The 18084-nt window shown below is 39.6% G+C and overlaps 1 protein-coding gene across 4 annotated transcripts in view; it reads right to left on the bottom strand.

Moving 5' to 3' along the window:
* Positions 1 to 1682: 1682 nt before the first annotated feature.
* GDPD1 (glycerophosphodiester phosphodiesterase domain containing 1) overlaps positions 1683 to 18084 on the bottom strand; it is a 56952-nt gene continuing 40550 nt past the window's right edge. For 2 of the 4 annotated variants that reach the window (XM_066363125.1, XM_066363121.1), the window contains exons 5-10: positions 14653 to 14771; positions 14025 to 14114; positions 9517 to 9650; positions 5736 to 5795; positions 3389 to 3440; positions 1683 to 2984 (exon numbers count right to left, since the gene is read on the bottom strand). In XM_066363125.1, coding sequence (XP_066219222.1) covers positions 2862 to 2984; positions 3389 to 3440; positions 5736 to 5795; positions 9517 to 9650; positions 14025 to 14114; positions 14653 to 14771 — 578 coding nt within the window. In that variant the 3' untranslated portion in view covers positions 1683 to 2861. The remainder of the gene's footprint in view (positions 2985 to 3388; positions 3441 to 5735; positions 5796 to 9516; positions 9651 to 14024; positions 14115 to 14652; positions 14772 to 18084) is intronic. The other 2 variants (XM_066363123.1, XM_066363124.1) reach the window with 2 other exon arrangements.

Below are 18084 nucleotides of genomic sequence, written 5' to 3'. Positions count from 1 at the left end.
CTCTAGTCCTAACCTCTTATTACTTCACGTTAAAACTCCCTCATTTGGCCTGACCTGTGGTGGCGCAGTGGATAAAGCATCAACCTGGACTGCTGAGGTTGCCGGTTCGAAACCCTGGGCTTGCCTGGTCAAGGCACATATGGGAGTTGATGCTTCCTGCTCCTCCCCTCCTTCTCTCTCTCTCTCTTTCTTTCTCTCTCTCTCCTCTAAAATGAATAAATAATTTAAACCTATAAATAAATAAAAAAATTTAAAAATAAAACTCCCTCATGCCAATCGCTTACTGAAATGCCTGCCAACTCTTGTCCAATTGTCATGTACTTGGGATACTACTAACATGCTGGACTAGACCTATGGCTGGTTTTTTTTTTTATTATTAATTTTTTTTAAATTTATTCATGAGAGAGAGAGAGAGAGAAAGAGGGAAAGAGAGAGAGAGAAGGAGGGGAGGAGCAGGAAGCATCAACTCCCATATGTGCCTTGACCAGGCAAGCCCAGGGTTTCGAACCAGTGACCTCAGCATTCCAGGTTGATTGCTTTATCCACTGCGCCACCACAGGTCAGGCCCTATGGCTGGTTCTATCAAATCTAGTGCCAGCCTCATCCTAGCAGAAAGATCTAATCACATCTTCTGACCACTTCTTTAGCCTTCCCCACCATGCTGTGCGCCACGCCTAGCAACAGCTCTCTCAAAATGAAAGGATATTTAGCTTCTTCTAAAACATGATACCCCAACCAGAAAAGCAGTATTCAGATCTTTTCTGATAATATCAACTCTCTTGCTAGAGAGTTATACAAAATCACTTTGATCCACCTTGACTATAAAATCATCTAACTTTTAGAACATGACTTTCTAAACATCTTTGCCACACTGGGGACTTTTATATTCTACTGGTTAACACAAAGTATATGCTAGCTCTATAATATGAACTGCTCTGAATCATAACAAAAGCAAAATTTGGTAAGGAGAAATAGCCAAAAGAATTGTATCAAATATGATCAAAACAACCCCCAGCAACTATAACCTTAAATTATAATAAAAATGAAAATGACTGCTTTAATGGATTACCTGCACAAGTTATTTATGCACATGCCAAGAAGCAACTTCTTTACCATAAGTGTGTTCTCACATTTTCTTTTTTTTTTCTTTTGTATTTTTCTGAAGTTGGAAACGGGGAGGCAGACAGACTCCCGCATGTGCCCAACTGGGATCCATCTGGCATGCCCACCAGGGGGCAATGCTCTGCCCATCTGGGCCATTGCTCTGTTACAACCAGAGCCATTCTAGCGCCTGAGGCAGAGGCCATGGAGCCATCCTCAGCACATGGGCCAACTTTGCTCTAATGGAACCTTGGCTGTGGGAGGGGAAGAGAGAGACAGAGAGGAAGGAGAGGGGGAGGGGTGGAGAAGCAGATGGGCGCTTCTCCTGTGTGCCCTGGCCGGGAATCGAACCCGGGACTCCTGCACACCAGGCTGACGCTCTACCACTGAGCCAACCGGTCATGCTTTTATTTTTACTCTAGAGAAAAATCTCAGGTGCATTCACTCACCAATTCATCACCTCATCAAATTCTGCAAACAAAAACAAGAACAAAACCAAAAAACTACATAGTATATGTAAATTTATAACTAAAACAAAACAAACAAAAAATGAAAATAAAGAACTCTTATTTTGTTCTTGGAAAACTTTATTTGAGTACAAACAAAAAAAACAAATGTTACTTGTGTCATCCACGGATAAGAGGGAGTATGATCACCCTTCACAGCTGTAAACTAGCAAACTCCAGATAAGAGATGTGATCTAGGTAAAAGACACTTACTCATCCAGGTTATATTTACCTCCCAAAGAGATCACGAAAATTAGTCAAAATAGTTTAGAAACCGATTTACATGAGGTCACATCAGAAGAACTGAGAAAGTCATGGCTAATGCTCTGGGAAATTCTGTTCCCATGTTAACACTCAGAAGAATAAATTCCTAAAGATTAGGACCAGGTAGTTTGTACTATGAGTATTAAAAACAATGATATGCACTTTTATCAGTTTCATATGATTATTAGGATGCAACATGTTATTTAAAATCTAGATGTAGGCCCAAACACTTAGTCATAGCCCAAAATGGAAAATTTAGATTTCTTTACAGGAAACATAAAAAAATGACTATTTGGATGTTGTCTTAACTTATAATTGGTAAGTCCAATTTTAATGTTTACCAAAAAAAAAGACATGGTAGCATTGTTACACATTTGAAGAAGATTCCAAATAGAATGTTTCCATTAACAATAGCAACCAGAATTTATTTCAGATCAAGTAATAAACTTTCAGTTTATTCTGAGTTTGCTTTCTGCTAACACGTACAACCTGTCAGATAACCACACCAATAATTTCAAAGCTCTCCGTGCACTGTCTTCCCGCCTGCCTCCGCCCCCAGTAACTAGGCTATACCTAGAAATAACAAGACAACTCAAAATAGTGGCAGTGGCCTTCAATTGTTTTGTTTTACCAATTAGCCAACCTCGGTCCAGTGAAACTATCAAATCATTCAGTAGTCTTTGATCTCAGAATTACTTACAATAATAGAGTCATATACAGAAACCTTAATAATCTCCTACTTATATCTTATAACCCGTTATCTTTCTAAACAAACTATTTACAAATGCAAAATATGCAATATTGTTTTAAAATAAATATATAATATATAGTGTCTACATTCTCAGACAGGCTTCAAAATGAGGTAATAAAAACTTAACTGATTAAACCTTTTAACCATTCTGGAAATGGCTTAAGAAAATGATGGTAAAACATTGTTTTTTCCTTAGGTCTTTTCACGTTTTCTTTGAATGCTTCCAAGTACTGCCTTTTCTATGCTGAAAGATTATATAAAAAATTCTTAAGCTTTGTTGGATAGTCTGTCATCACCCCAGTTGCTCCCAAATCAAAAGCTCTCTTGTATTCTTGTTCTTCATTTAATACCCAAATGTACACCTGAAAATTAGAAGCATAAGAAGTATGAGAAGGAATGTTAAGACAGAAAAGTTTAACATAGCATTTATCCACTACAATCTCAGCATACTTAGAAATAATCTTTTAAACCTGCAATTTCAAGAAGTCATTGACCCCTGGAAAAAATGCCACTTTGCTGGTTAAATGTGCACTGTTCCATCCCCCTGATGTCGGCTACTCAAATCTCTACGTACGGGAACCAGTGACTGAGATGTGAATGCCACCTTATTCACTGTGAGGCAGAGCTTAAGGTCTCCAGTGTCAACCCGTAAGGCAGCACCATCAGAGTTGGGACCAAATTAAGTCACTTAAAAGTTCCTGCCCCTACAAAGGTGTTAAACTGGTAAACTCTGCTGTTTCCAAAATGCATTATTCCAGAAATGTACCTGAATGCCTCGGGCGGTGAGGTGGTCAAACAAAGCTTTTCTCATTAGTAAACTAGAAAAGAGAAGCAGAGCAGATTTAGGTACTTCTTAGCCCTACAAAGGACTACAGTTAGTCCTGAGTCCTAACTTAGTCAAGTTAGCGAACTTGAACCCCGATGCTTCAGCAATACAAGAAATGGCCTCAAATAATAACTGCTGCTCTGGATGCGTTTCTATCTTAACTGCTGGGTCTCTTTTCACTGCAGGCTGCTTGCTGGTGAACAACCAGGACCTTCTTTCTACTCCTCCTGCCACTAGATGCTCAAGAGACCTGATCTTATTGGAGCAGCTCAATGGGTCTGTGTTCCTAAGTTTGCAAGTTCAAATAAGATGGTAAACACGGCTCAAGTTCTGTAATATCGTAGTTCATTCACAGAACAGATTAGTCTTTCGTGAGTTCTCTTAGAAACCTCATGTCCACTAATTATAATAACTTATATTTAGGTAAAAAAAGCAATTTTTAGCCTCCAAATAACCAACTCAAAAGCGAATTTTTAGAATACAAATCACTTGGAGAAGACAGGAACTAATTGTACTGAAAAATTACACATCTATATACTTTCTATTCTGTTTATGTTTATTAGAATGGTTAAAGAACATTAACTAAAAATCACGTGGCCATGGCTGGTTGGCTCAGCAGTAGAGCATCAGCCCAGCGTGTGGAAGTCCCGGGTTCGATTCCCGGTCACGGCACATAGGAGAAGCGACCATCTGCTTTTCCATTCTTCCTCTGCTCTTCTTCCCCTCTCGCAACCAGGGCTCAAATGGTTAGAGCAAAGTAGGCCCCGGGCTCTGAGGATGCCTCCAGGGCCTCGCCTCAGGCGCTAAAATAGCTCAGTTGGCAAGCAACGGAGCAGCAGCCCAGATGGGCAGAGCATCACTTGGTAGGGGGCTTGCCGGGTGGATCCAGGCTGTGGCACATGCAAGAGTCTGTCTCTGTCTCCCCGCCTCTCACTTAATTAAAAAAAAAAAATCATAGCCCTGGCTGGTTGGCTCAGGAGTAGAGCATTGACCAGGTGTGTGGAAGTCCTGGGTTCAATTCTGGTCAGGACACACAGGAGAGATGACCATCTGCTTCTCTCCCCTTCGCTCCCCCCTTCTCTCCAACTCTCTTCCCCTCCCACAGCCATGGCTCAATTGATTTGAGCACATTGGCCTGAGTGCTGAGGATGCACACTGGCTCTGCCTCAGGTGCTAAAAATAGCTTGGTTGAGCATGGCCCCAGACAGGGGTTGCCGAATGGATCCAGTCAGAATGAATGCAGTAGTCTGTCTCTGTATCTCTCCTGCTCTAACTTAAAAAAAAAAAAAATACTGTGTATTTAACATAAATTAAAAATGTGTCCTTGAAAACTAGAAAGTAAATCAGGAATAAAGCAAAAAACCATGAACCCTGTGGCACAGAGAAAAGATAAAACTAGTTTCCCACCTCTTTGAAAGTGGAGCTAAATTAAAAAGGTTGTGACTAAGGGTTATTATTTAAGCAATCAAGGTAAAAAGAGGAAATTTACTTAGAAAGTTACAGAGGTTGTGGAAGTGAGCCAACTGGGCTGTGTGGGCTCAGGAAACAAGTTACAGAGGCAGAAGAAGGGCCCTTGGAGCTCAGGAGAAAGAAAGTCAAAGGGAATGCGCCTGGGGAAAGCAGCGGGGAAGGGAAAGGCGCAGGCGTGCTCTAGAGAGCTGGCTGGGAAAGAAGTGGGCGGAGGCAGGGCTGCTCTGGAGAGGGAGAGCCCTCAAGGTTCCATTTTAAAACAAAATATAGCACAATAACAACCTTGTGGATTTTACCTAAAAATAAAGTCTTAGAAATGAAGGCATTTTCTTTAAGGTAGATACCCACCCTATAGGTAGGGCTTCCTTCGTAGTAAATCTTGGTACAGATTTTTCTGAGCAATGTGCCATTAGTCAATATACAGTTACACACACTGCATTGCTATTCCCACTTCTTTATCATCATGCTTTTGACTGCAGGCTAGTGGGAACAAATGAGCAGAAGGGGATCATTATACCATATCCCAGCTCTCTACTAACTAGCTGGATAACCCCAAGTCAATCATTCCTTTGGGTGAGTTGGTGCTCAGTTTTCTCCTGAAGTTGAATAAGATTTATTTCCTAGATTCCTCCTGAGGCTTGGTGACTAGTGATTAAGCTAGTTCTAAACGATTTGTACACATCCATTTGTATGGTGGGTACTCAACACATCCTTGTTACAAATTACATGTAGGAAGCTTGCTCTAAATTTAAACACTATGTATTTAATAGGTATAGCTAAAACAATCACTTGTACATCAAGAAACTCAAATTCTTACATATCAGAAAGCCAGATGAGAAACTTCTGACTTCTGGACATTGTATGTGGTTCTTTTAACCTGAGACAAAATAAAAATTGAATCATAAATTAGAAACACAGTGTGATAAAAACAAAACAAGTTCAAAAGTGCCTTGTACTTAATATGTGCCCAAAATATATTTGTAAGAGGACAAACATCAATTAAAATAAAGCCCGTTTGAATTCTCTATTTCCATTGATTTCAGGCTTTTTATGACCACTATTCAAAGGTTAAAAAAAAAAAGGATCTTTCTAGAGACCCTGAGTGCCCAGGGCTCATGTCTCCTCTCTTTTTTGGTGAAGCCTCTTTTTCTTGCCTTGTCTGCTATAATTTAGTATACAGTAGATTTACACACACAACCAAACTTTACTATGGATTAAAAGATATTTGGGGTAAAAGTGAGACAAAAAACCAAAACAAAACTAAAAGCATTTTTTCTTTCCCTTTCATTTGAAGACGAAGGCCCTGGACTTTAATTATCTTTGATGTTGAAAGCGCACATGACTGTCAGACCTCTGCTGAGTTTCTCCTTCAGTCTCTGATCCCGGAGCAGCACAGCCACCCCTGGCCTTGACTTGGGGCTGCGCCCACAGGGGGTCTCTGGGGAGGGGGTCTCTGGGGAGCCGCTCTGCGGTGAGGCTGTCTCAGCCTCTCTAAGTTTAACAACACTCCGCGATTCTCAGTCTTCCCAGGTCTTCGTTTGTTTTCTTTCTATAGCCGCCTATCTATATTCTTAGTCTGGGCCTGAATATCCACACCTAACTTCATTTTTTTCTTGTCTCTGAATTCAGTTTTTATAAGCAGCTCTCTAAATAAAATCCTTTTTTACCTAATTCTAGCCAAGGTGGAAAAATCTCAGTGACTATTTCAGGAATCTCAGGGATTTAGTACAGTGGAGTACCGGTCCGTGGCCATTTGGTACCGGTCTGCAGAGAAAGAATAAATAACTTACATTATTTCTGATTTATTTATATTTAAGTCTGAATGATGTTTTATTTTTAAAAAATGACCAGATTCCCTCTGTTACATCCGTCTAAGACTCACTCTTGATGCTTGTCTAGTAAGTTCGACAATTATATTTAAAAATACCACAGTTTTTACGCCGGTTGCATAATTTTATTTTGTGCATTTATCCGTCCCAGCCGGTCCATGAAAATATTTTCTGACATTAAACCGATCCGTGGCCCAAAAAAGGTTGGGGACCACTGATTTAGTATCTCAAATACTAATTAACTCATTAAACACAAATTACTATGAAATTGTCTTAGGAATTACTCAGTATCTCCCATTAAAAATAAAAACAAACAAACATTAAAACATACAAACATAATATTCTACCTGTGTCTTAATCCATAATCACCTTTTAGAGAAAAGGTTAATTCTATAAAGTTTGTTCAGATGTATTTCAAATAGATTAGCTTCTAAAAGGAACACATGAAGATAATCCAGAGAGCACAATGGTCATTCCAGGCCATGGTTAGGAGTCATTTTAATCCAGCAAATGAAAATTTTTTCTTAGCAAGCAGGAAATGATTTTGGTTGTTTTGTCTGAGAAATAACTACAGAAACTGCTCTTAAATATGATTAGGAATAGATAAAAGTGCTCATCACTAAGAAACTCAGACTGGCATGAAGCACAGATGCTGAATACACAGGTGCTGACCAAACTGCCTTTCTTACAGTATTTTCTAATGATTAATGACCAATATATTTTTTTTGTATTTTTCCAAACGGGGGGGGGGGGGCAGACAGACAGACTCCTGCATGTGCCCAACCAGGATCCACCCAGCATGCCCACCAGGGGGCGAGGCTCTGCCCATCTGGGGCATTGCTCTGCTGCACCTGGGACCATTCTAGCGCCTGAGGCGGAGACCATGGAGCCATCCTCAGCACCCGGGCCAACTTTGCTCCAATGGAGCCTCGGCTACAGGAGGGAAAGAGAGAGAGATAGAGAGAAAGGAAAGGGGGAAGGGTGGTGATGGAAATGGGTGCTTCTCCTGTGTGCCTTGGCCAGGAATCAAACCCGGATTTACACATGCCAGGCCAATGCACTATCACTGAGCCAACCGGCCAGGGCCTCAGCTTGATTTTTTAAAAGTTCTGTTTGTGAATGAAAAAATTTACATGTAAGCAAAATCACATTTAAATGATCTCCCCAGGAACTCTGAATTCTTTTGTCATGACCCAGTTATTGTTATAAACTTATAGCTAGAAATCACTTTCTGAGGGTACAGGATCATGAAATGAAGCCATCTTTCTATAGTAATAATGATAAAGATAATTTAACAATAAAAGCTATCATTTATTGAGTGCTTATTGTTTGCCAGACAATGCTAAGTGTTTTATTATTTTCTTTTTAAAAATTTTTTACAGAGACAGAGAGAGAGTCAGAGAGAGGGATAGACAGGGACAGACAGACAGGAACAGAGAGAGATGAGAAACATCAATCATCAGTTTTTCATTGCAACACCTTAGTTGTTCATTGATTGCTTTCTCATATGTGCCTTGACTGTGGGGCTACAGCAGTCTGAGTAACCCCTTGCTCAAGCCAGCGACCTTGGGTGCAAGCTGGTGAGCCTCGCTCAAACCAGATGAGCCCGCACTCAAGCTGGCGACCTCGGGGTCTCGAACCTGGGTCCTCCGCATCCCAGTCCAACGCTCTATCCACTGCACCACTGCCTGGTCAGGCTATTTTTTTCTTTGTAGTAAATTAGCGTGTGAAAAGCAAGGCTTTGAGCCTTGTGGAGAAGTTACACATACACAGAAGTATCTCATATAAACAAATTCTATCCTTTTCTTTCTCCCAACTCCAGAGGTTTTGGGGGATTATTGTGGTGGTGGGTGTTTTTCTTCCTAAATATATTAAATACTAGTGATGAATTTGAAGTTTAATGGGATTTCAGCCTCATATAGTTGTCAATGAAGTAGGAAGAAAAGAAGTTAAGAGGGCAAGTGTCATTAGATGTTAGAATAAGAGAATTACTAAACTTCCACAATTAAGCTAAAATCTTTCCTCCTTACTTCTGGATACACAGGCACAGAAAGTCACTGTTATGCGAAATGGGTCCAGACTAAATACTTATAATCCTTTATTATTCATTTTAGAGCATGTACCTTAGTTAGGTCAAAAAGTATTGTTTGGCTCTGGCCAGTGGCCCAGTGGATAGAGCGTCAGCCTGGTGTAGGGACATTTCAGGTTTGACTCCCGATCAGGGCACACAGGAGAAGTGACCATCTGCTTCCCTGTCCCACCCTCTTCCCATTCTGCGGCCAGTGGCTTGACTGGTTCGAGTGTGGCCCTGGCTCTGAGGATAGCTCAGTTGATTCAAGCATGGGCCCAAGAAGGGGTTGCTGGGTGGATACCGGTTGGGGTGCATGTGGGAGTCTGTCTCATTATCTCCCCTCCCCTCACCCCCTCAAAAAAGCAATGTTTAGCCTGACCTGTGGTGGCACAGTGGATAGGGCATCATCCTGGAAACACAGAGGTCTCCGGTTCGAATCCCTGGGCTTGCCTGGTCGGGGCACATGTGGGAGTTGATGCTTCCTACTCCTCCCCCCTCCTCTCTCTCTCTCTCTCCTCTTTAAAATGAATAAATAAAAAAATAAAAAAAATTAAAAAAAAAGCAATGTTTATATTGATCAGCTAATCAAACATGGAAATAACTACAGCAATCTATTCTTTACCATTAATATTGATATTAATGAACTTTATCTTAGTCCTCCTATAATTTGCAATGGGTAAAAACAAATATCCACTTACTTTAATATGATAGAAGGCATTGGGATTTCAAAAAACTGTTCTCGAATGGGCACAAAGGGCAGGAGACCAGTGAAGAACAGGCCAAGAATGAGCAGAACACGTTGTAGACTGAAGAGTATGGGAATATCTGAATTCTAAAAGACACAAACAATAGTGTATGTTACTTTATGACTGCTCAAATAAAAATTATTTGACAACCCTCAAAATTTCCCAAGACTATATCTTGACATCTATCAATAGTTCTCCCTGAATTATCACACACCACACTTAGAAATGACTCGTCTTTGACAAATGGGTCAGTACCGATCTGGGACCCTAGAGTGTTCATTGATGATACTAAAGTTACTATCTTCACTATTCTGTTTTTGTAACACCACTTCTGTCTGTTGGTGATAGTGCTTTTCACCAGAGATTAAAGATACCAAATCTAATGGAACAAGACAAAGAAATGAAGATGTGAAATACTAACCTTACTCCTGTTGAAAAGTATATAACTATATCTATATATAGAAATACTGTATAGCCTGCCTGACCAGGCGGTGGCTCAGTGGATAGAGCGTCGGACTGGGATGTGGAGGACCCAGGTTCGAGACCCCAAGGTTGCCAGTTTGAGCACGGGCTCATCTGGTTTGAGCAAGGCTCACCAGCTTGAGCTCAAGGTTGCTGGCTTGAGCAAGGGGTCACTTGGTCTGCGGTAGCCCCACAGTCAAGGCACATATGAGAAATCAATCAATGGACAATTAAGGAACTGCAACGAAGAATTGATGTTTCTCATCTCTCTCCCTTTCTGTTTGTCCCTATCTGTCCCTCTCTCTGACTGTCTCTGTCTCTGCCACACACAAAAAAGAAATACTGTCTATTAATACTGTTGTAAATATGTCATCTTTCAGCTACACTAGAAATCAAATATAAATAGAATTTTGTAAGCTAGTCTAAGAATGTAACCATTTTAAGTTTCTATTGGAGGAGCATTTGAGATCTTGCTCCTTCACATATGTCAATAGTCTGGCTTAAATAAACTCTTATAAAAAAAGTTTCTATTTGAAAACATTCAGGATCCCCAAGCCCTTAGAGTGGTAGTGCTCCCCCCCTACACACACACACACACACACACACACACACACACACACCTTTCATCTTACAAATTGAAACTCTATACCGTTTAAACAACTCTCTCTCTCTGGCCCCTCTTATATTTGTCTCTAAAACACATAAAAATTATGATAGATTTAAATTTTCTGTATAAAAGTAATGTATTGAAAAATCGTGCAAAAACGTACTTTATTTTAAATATTAGCTCTGAATTACCCACCTCTTTATTTTTTAAAAAATAGAGTAAGTAAATTTGAGGGCTTCTTTTCCCCCATGTTCACATGCTGCTTTGTGGGATTTTCAGCTTATTTATATATATACACGTGTTTCAGCTGCAACACAATATACAAGTCCCTGGAAAACCTTGATTTCTGAAAACTCATACCCTAAGAATTATAGCTCTCATGGAAGAAACAGGGTTAGGGGCTGACCCTCAACACTTAGGCAATTTTGGAAGCAGAAAGCTAAAACACTTCTGGGCAGTCATGCAAAGCGGCTGGTGGGAGTGGGTGGGGAGCAGACTGGCAAACTGCTGGCCACACCCAGATCTTTTATTTAGGTATTTATTTATTTGCCCCATATCTTTTAAATTAGAAAATCTGAAATGGGACCCAGGCACCAGTATTTTTTGTAACTGTTCTGGTAATCCCCAGGTAGAGCCAAGGTTAAGAACCACTGCATTAAGTAGGAGTGAATAAAAAGTCATTACGTTAGAACAAGTGCCCCATTTTCCCATCACCAGTGTGTAGCCCACTTTCTTTTATTTTTATATTTTTAGTTTCTAACATCTAGGAATTAAAGGGCTCATGTAAAATTCTTATAAATCACATTTTAAGAATTATAAATGATGCATGACTTAACTACATGGTATGTTCATAGTATGAATGACAAATAATACTGAAACTCTTTTTTTTGCGAGAAAGAGAAATAGAGGCAGGAAGGGAGAGAGATGAGAAGCATCAACTCATAGTGTGGCACTTGAGTTGTTCATTGATTGCTTCTCACATGTGCCTTGACTGTGGGGCTCCAGCTGAGCTAGTGACCCCAGTGACCCCTTGCTCAAGCCAGCAACCCTGGGCTCCAAGCCAGAGACCATGGCCTCCAAGCCAGTGACCTTTGGGCTCAAGCCAGAGACCATGGGGTCGTGTTGATGATCCCACATTCAAGCCAGTGACCTCGTGCTCAAAGTGCATAAGCCTGTGCTCAAGCTGGGGACCTCAGGGTTTCGAACCTCGGACCTCAGCACCCCAGGTAGACGTTCTAGCCACTGCACCACCACCAGTCAGACATATTGCAACATTCTTACCTGATGTTTGAAAATTACTATGGAAAGTTTAGTTTTTAAATTCTAAAATCACAGAAAACCAGAGGCTTCTAGAAAAGTATGTGAATCAAAGGAAAAGTTCTGCCTGACCTGTTGGTGGCGCAGTGGGTAAAGCATCGACCTGGAAGTGCTGAGGTCGCTGGTTCGAAACCCTGGGCTTGCGTAGTCAAGGCACATATGGGAGTTTATGCTTCCAGCTCCTCCCCCGCCCCACCCCGTCTCTCTCTCTCCTATCTCTCCTCTCTAAAATGAATAAATTAAAAAACTTTAAAAAAAAAAAAAAAAAAAAAGGAAAAGTTCTGTGATTCTAGGCCAAAAGTAAACTTTTTATTTTGAAATAGTTATACATTCATAAAGTTGTAAAAACATAGCAGAGTCCTATATACCCTTAACCCAGTTGCCCCAAATGGTGAGACTGACACCTGATATGACCAGATGTATCAAAACCAGGAATCAATGTTGGTACTTTACTGTTAATTACACTAGAGAACTTACTCAGTTTTCATCACTTTTTTTTTTTTTTTTTGTATTTTTTTTTTTTTTAACAGAGGCAGAGATAGACAGGGACAGACAGACAGGAACGGAGAGAGATGAGAAGCATCAATCATCAGTTTCTCGTTGCGTTGCGACTTCTTAGTTGTTCATTGATTGCTTTCTCACATGTGCCTTGACCGTGGGCCTTCAGCAGACCGAGTAACCCCCCCGCTGGAGCCAGGGACCCTGGGTCCAAGCTGGCGAGCTGTCTGCTCAAGCCAGATGAGCCCACGCTCAAGCTGGCGACCTCGGGGTCCCGAACCTGGGTCCTTCCGCATCCCAGTCCGACGCTCCATCCACTGCGCCACCACCTGGTCAGGCTCATCACTTTTTTTAAACCTGCATTCATTTGTACATGTGCCTTTTTAGTGGTTGGATGACCCTACTTATAATGATATATACTCCCTGATAATCATGATTCTGGCTTACTTTGATTGATTCTAGTTGGGAGGTAAAGAAAAGCTTGAGCTATAGAGTTGAAGGACTAAATACTTTCTTTAATTCAAAATTACACAAAAAATTCAATTACCTTACAAATAGCAGACATTAAAAGATAGGAATCAGCCTGACCAGGTTGTGGCGCAGTGGATAGAGCATCAGACTGGGATGTGGAGGACCCAGGTTCTAAACCCCGAGGTCGCCAGCTTGAGCGCAGGCTCATCTGGTTTGAGCAAAAAGCCCACCAGCTTGAACCCAAGGTAGCTTGAGCAAGGGATCATTCGGTCTGCTGTAGCCCCCCGGTCAAGGCACATATGAGAAATCAATCAGTGAACAACTAAGGAGCCGCAATGAAGAATTGATGCTTCTCATCTCTCTCCGTTCCTGTCTGTCTGTCCCTATCTGTCAGTCTCTGTCACACACATACAAAAAAAGATTGGAGTCATATTTTGTTTTATGATGTATATAATAAAATGTTGATAAACAACTAATATTAGCATGTAAAAACAAAAATCCGCCTGACCAGGCGGTGGCGCAGTGGAAAGAGCGTCGGACTGGGATGCAGAGGACCCAGGTTCGAGACCCCGAGGTCGCCAGCTTGAGCGTGGACTCATCTGGTTTGAGCAAAAGCTCACCAGCTTGGACCCAAGGTCGCTGGCTCCAACAAGGGGCTACTTGGTCTGCTGAAGGCCCGCGGTCAAGGCACATATGAGAAAGCAATCAATGAACAACTAAGGTGTTGCAAGCGCAATGAAAAACTGATTGATGCTTCTCATCTCTTTCCATTCCTGTCTGTCTGTCCCTGTCTATCCCTCTCTCTGACTCACTCTCTGTCTCTGTAAAAAAACAAACAAACAAAAAAAACCCCAAAATCCTGTAGGCCAGTCCAATTATATTGAACTTTAGTTAGAAGGTCCATAATCTCTATTAAGTCAACTATCTATAAATCCATTACGTCTGTTAGCAAACTTATGGTTAGTTGCTTTCATCCAGTACCATCAGTCTTCATATCAAGACTACAAAATAAGATAATTTTTAAAACAGTATTACTATAATGGCTTACCAGTTATAGACATACAATAACAACAAAGATCATTCTGTATCATTGTTGAAGAATTACCTCTTTGTAGCACTTTTCTACAATTTCATAACTGGCATTACCCCACACTGTTATGTGTTCTCGTCCGTACTGCTTCACCAACTCTGAAACCTACAAGTGAAAATTCAAATATTTATGCATGTGCCTATTTGTAAATCCACTTACATTGTTTCATTTTTAAAATGGGTTATAATTGACTGTCAGTGAATTGTACAAAACTTTGGAAGAACCAATGTATAAATTCAGACTATTTTATAAAATATAATAAATTACTTACATTTTATCATTATATGATTTATCCGATAGAAGACAACTAGGTGGTAATTAGACATACACTTACTACAAATGATAAAAGTTAAACTAGAAGTTAATTATATGAATGCCAGTAGAAGTTAATTATATGAATGCCAGAACTATTATTGGTTCACTAGAGCTCACTTTTACCAATGATGGAGACATGACAACTCTGAAAATAGACTCTCCTACAGTAACGAGATCTCTTCTCCTAGGGCATTATTTAAAACAATACTGATCCCTAGATAGTATCACATTTCCTTGAATATTATCAATCTATGCAGCCACCTACTCTAGCTTTATTAGTTTGTGAAATTGGATGCAACATACTCAGAGGAGGCAAAGCCTTAAGTACCTTCTTAATCAGCACATTGTTGTTGACTTTGATATCGATGTTAATGGGAGTGTTAGGAAAGGCTTCAAAAACTTCCTTCAGTAATGGAATTCGGTTATCTTTTCCTTCACATTGGCATGCTGGGAAAGCAAGATTTTTAAATGTATTTTTAAAAGATAACTTTTTAGTTTTTTTGATGACTAGAAGAGATAAAATAGTAGTCATAAGAGGACATTTACAAAATGATGAAAAGCATAAAAAAGAAAAGAAAAATCATCTAAAATGCAACAATTCAGATATAACTATGTGACCATTTGGTGTACTTTCTCTACTATTTTTTCCCTATGCATAATTTAATAGTTATAGTGTACCTATAGATTTTAGCCTGATATTTTTATGTAAGTAAAAAATAAATATTGCATGTTAAGACATTGTATTTATAATTGTGATTTAAAAGGTTTTCCATTAAACATTTTGAGATAACCATGGATTCACATGCTGTTGTAAGAGATAATACACAGAGATCTGTGCACCTTTTACCCAGACTCCCAAGGGTAACCTTGCAAATCTTATTCTATAATTATCATTTTAAAAGTTTTTAAAATATTCAATTAATTATTTTAGTTTAACCACTCCCCTTGAAAGCTAGCAGTGTATATCAAGCTGAAGGCAATTAAGAAGTAGATACAAAAAGGTTCTCTGCCCTCCCCTATTTGCCCTAAAACAAGACTTAACTTTGTACAAAAATTAATCACCAACAACCCTAGACATTATCAGCACTAGAGGACTCTACATAACTACTGACTAGCCTTTTATTTTCCATTATTCGCCAACATATTTACCTTTCCACAATCTGCCACCCTAGAAACTCAGATTCCTTTTTCTTTGTCTTGTCACTTCTCTGAAAATCTATTGGGTTTCTTTGTTAAGAAGCTATCTAAACTCAGATTCTAGCCATCTCCGAGTTTCTCCCAAGAGACTATTTTTTCCTTCTCTATATCCTACTAGTGCATGCTAAGATTGTTTCTAAAGTTTTGTGCTGATATCATCATTGAATTTTTTAGAGATTGAGAGTAATATGTTCAGGCAAGAGAAACACACTAATTCAGTAATGTAGTAAAGAATATGTCAATGCAACTCAATATAAAGAATTCATGAAAAAATTGAAAGAGATTTTAATCATTCTTTATACTTCCTCAGGGGTGTTTTTTTAATTTCCCTACTCCCTTTTCCCTCTAATCATTTCTATAATATACTATACATACTATATAACGATAATAAAAATTCACCCTCCCATCTGAAACTTTAATTCTAGTAATTTGTGAATAACAAAATAGTGAAAGATCCTTTACTTCATCATTATACAGCAAATCAAAGCAAAGAAGCCTATCAAAAGTAAATTAAATCCCTGTTAGAACATGAATTATAATAAAGGCTCAGTCAGGTAAATGGAAAATAAAAAAGGAAATAATCTGTTACTGTTTTGTCTGTTCTGTATCCTATTCCTATTGCCTTTTTCTCTGGGTCATTCTGATGGATTGCCAATCACTTGGCTGTCTCCATGGCCACACAGAGAGTACATGACTCTGTAAGCATAACAATATGAACACAAAGTCTCCTGAAATCCTCAGCAGGATGGGTTGTATACTTTTGATGTTATCAGAGATCTTATGTGTTTCAAATACTGTATACTATTTAAAAAGTTAGTTATTTTTTACAGTTGTCTGAAATTTGAGAGTACTTGGCATTCTATTACTAAGGCATTTGACGAAACTCCAGTGGAGAAGCAGTATGGTGTATCAGGGGTCGTCAACCTTTTTATACCTACCATCCACTTTTGTATCTCTGTTAGTAGCAAAATTTTCTGACCGCCCACCGGTTCCACAGTAATGGTGATTTATAAAGTAGGGAAATAACTTTACTTTATAAAATTTATAAAGCAGAGTTACAGCAAGTTAAAGCATATAATAATAATTACTTACCAAGTACTTTATGTCAGATTTTCGCTAAGTTTGGCAGAATAATTTTTTTTTTTTTTTTTACAGAGATAGAGCGAGAGTCAGAGAGAGAGGGATAGACAGACAGGAACAGAAAGAGATGAGAAGCATCAATCATCAGTTTTTCGTTGTGGCACTTTAGTTGTTCATTGTTTGCTTTCTCATATGTGCCTTCACCATGGGGCTACAGCAGACCAAGTAACCCATTGCTCAAGCCAGCAACCTTGGGTCCAAGCTGGTGAGCTTTGCTCAAACCAGATGAGCCTGCACTCAAGCTGGCGACCTCAGTGTCTCGAACCTGGGTCCTCCCCATCACAGTCCGACGCTCTATCCACTGCGCCACTGCCCGGTCAGGCCAGAATAAATCTTTATAAAACAACTTACTATAGTTAAATCTATCTTTTTATTTATACTTTGGTTGCTCCACTACCGCTCACCATGAAAGCTGGAACGCCCACTAGTGGGCGGTAGGGACCAGGTTGACTACCACTGGTGTAGCTGAATACTGGCCTTGTCAGGAGATTCAAGTCCTAGCCCTGTCATTTACTGGCTATTTGACCTCAATTTGCATTTTTAGGCCTGTTTCCTTATCTATAACAGGAAGAGGCAGAACTAGATGGAATCAAAGGTCTCTTCACATTCAAAAGTTTTATGACTTTATAAGGGAGGTATAAAAACCAGAAAAAATAATCAAAACATTTTTTTTTCTCAAAAGATCTTTTTCTCTATATGAGGCTCTGACTTTGCTTTACAAAGGAAAAAACAGGAAAAACTTCACTTAAGAAATTTTCTTAACCTTCACAGGCCAACAACCAACACAGATATTAGAAAAGCTTAGCAAGTACGATCCTATTAATCACAAGAATGAAAAAAGTGTTTCCTCAAACCAGCAGAGCTCAATGATTCTTACCTGGAAGGCAAAAGTCAACAAACAGATCTAAATATCACTTTGAGATAGCTAACTTAAACAACTTACTTTCCCCATTAAAGAGAAAGTTTACTGGCCAATTTTAAATCTAATTCACAGAGCAGTTACAGTCCTTTTTGAAAACTAAGATCCTTGACATTTAACCAAAGCTTTTACTCTCTGCAAGCCATATCGTGGACCACACCATCTAGCATCTCCTGGCTTTACTGAACTCATCTGACTCATTCAGAGCAAGGCTGAACTGTGACAGGGAGGGACCTGTGCCTGCTGGGCAACCTGTACCTCAAGGTGGGGTGTGTTCCACTCCAACACGTTCCATGCTGACATAACTAACAAACTGGGGCCGGCGGACATGTTTCTTTGTAAGAAATGTTCCCTCAAAAGAAAGAAAATTGCTATGCTGGTGATTAAAAAAGTGAAGACGACTAGAAAATGGATGGTTTATTGGAGTAATAGAATTCTCTTTAAAATATAAAGCACCCACATGACATAGAATCAAATGTAAGGCAATCAGTAAGGATCTGACAA

This window comes from Saccopteryx leptura, chromosome 2 (genome assembly GCF_036850995.1).
Source record: "Saccopteryx leptura isolate mSacLep1 chromosome 2, mSacLep1_pri_phased_curated, whole genome shotgun sequence".
Lineage (NCBI taxonomy): Eukaryota > Metazoa > Chordata > Mammalia > Chiroptera > Emballonuridae > Saccopteryx > Saccopteryx leptura.
Note: the sequence above shows the minus strand (reverse complement) of the source record. Positions and strands in the feature narration are given on the sequence as shown.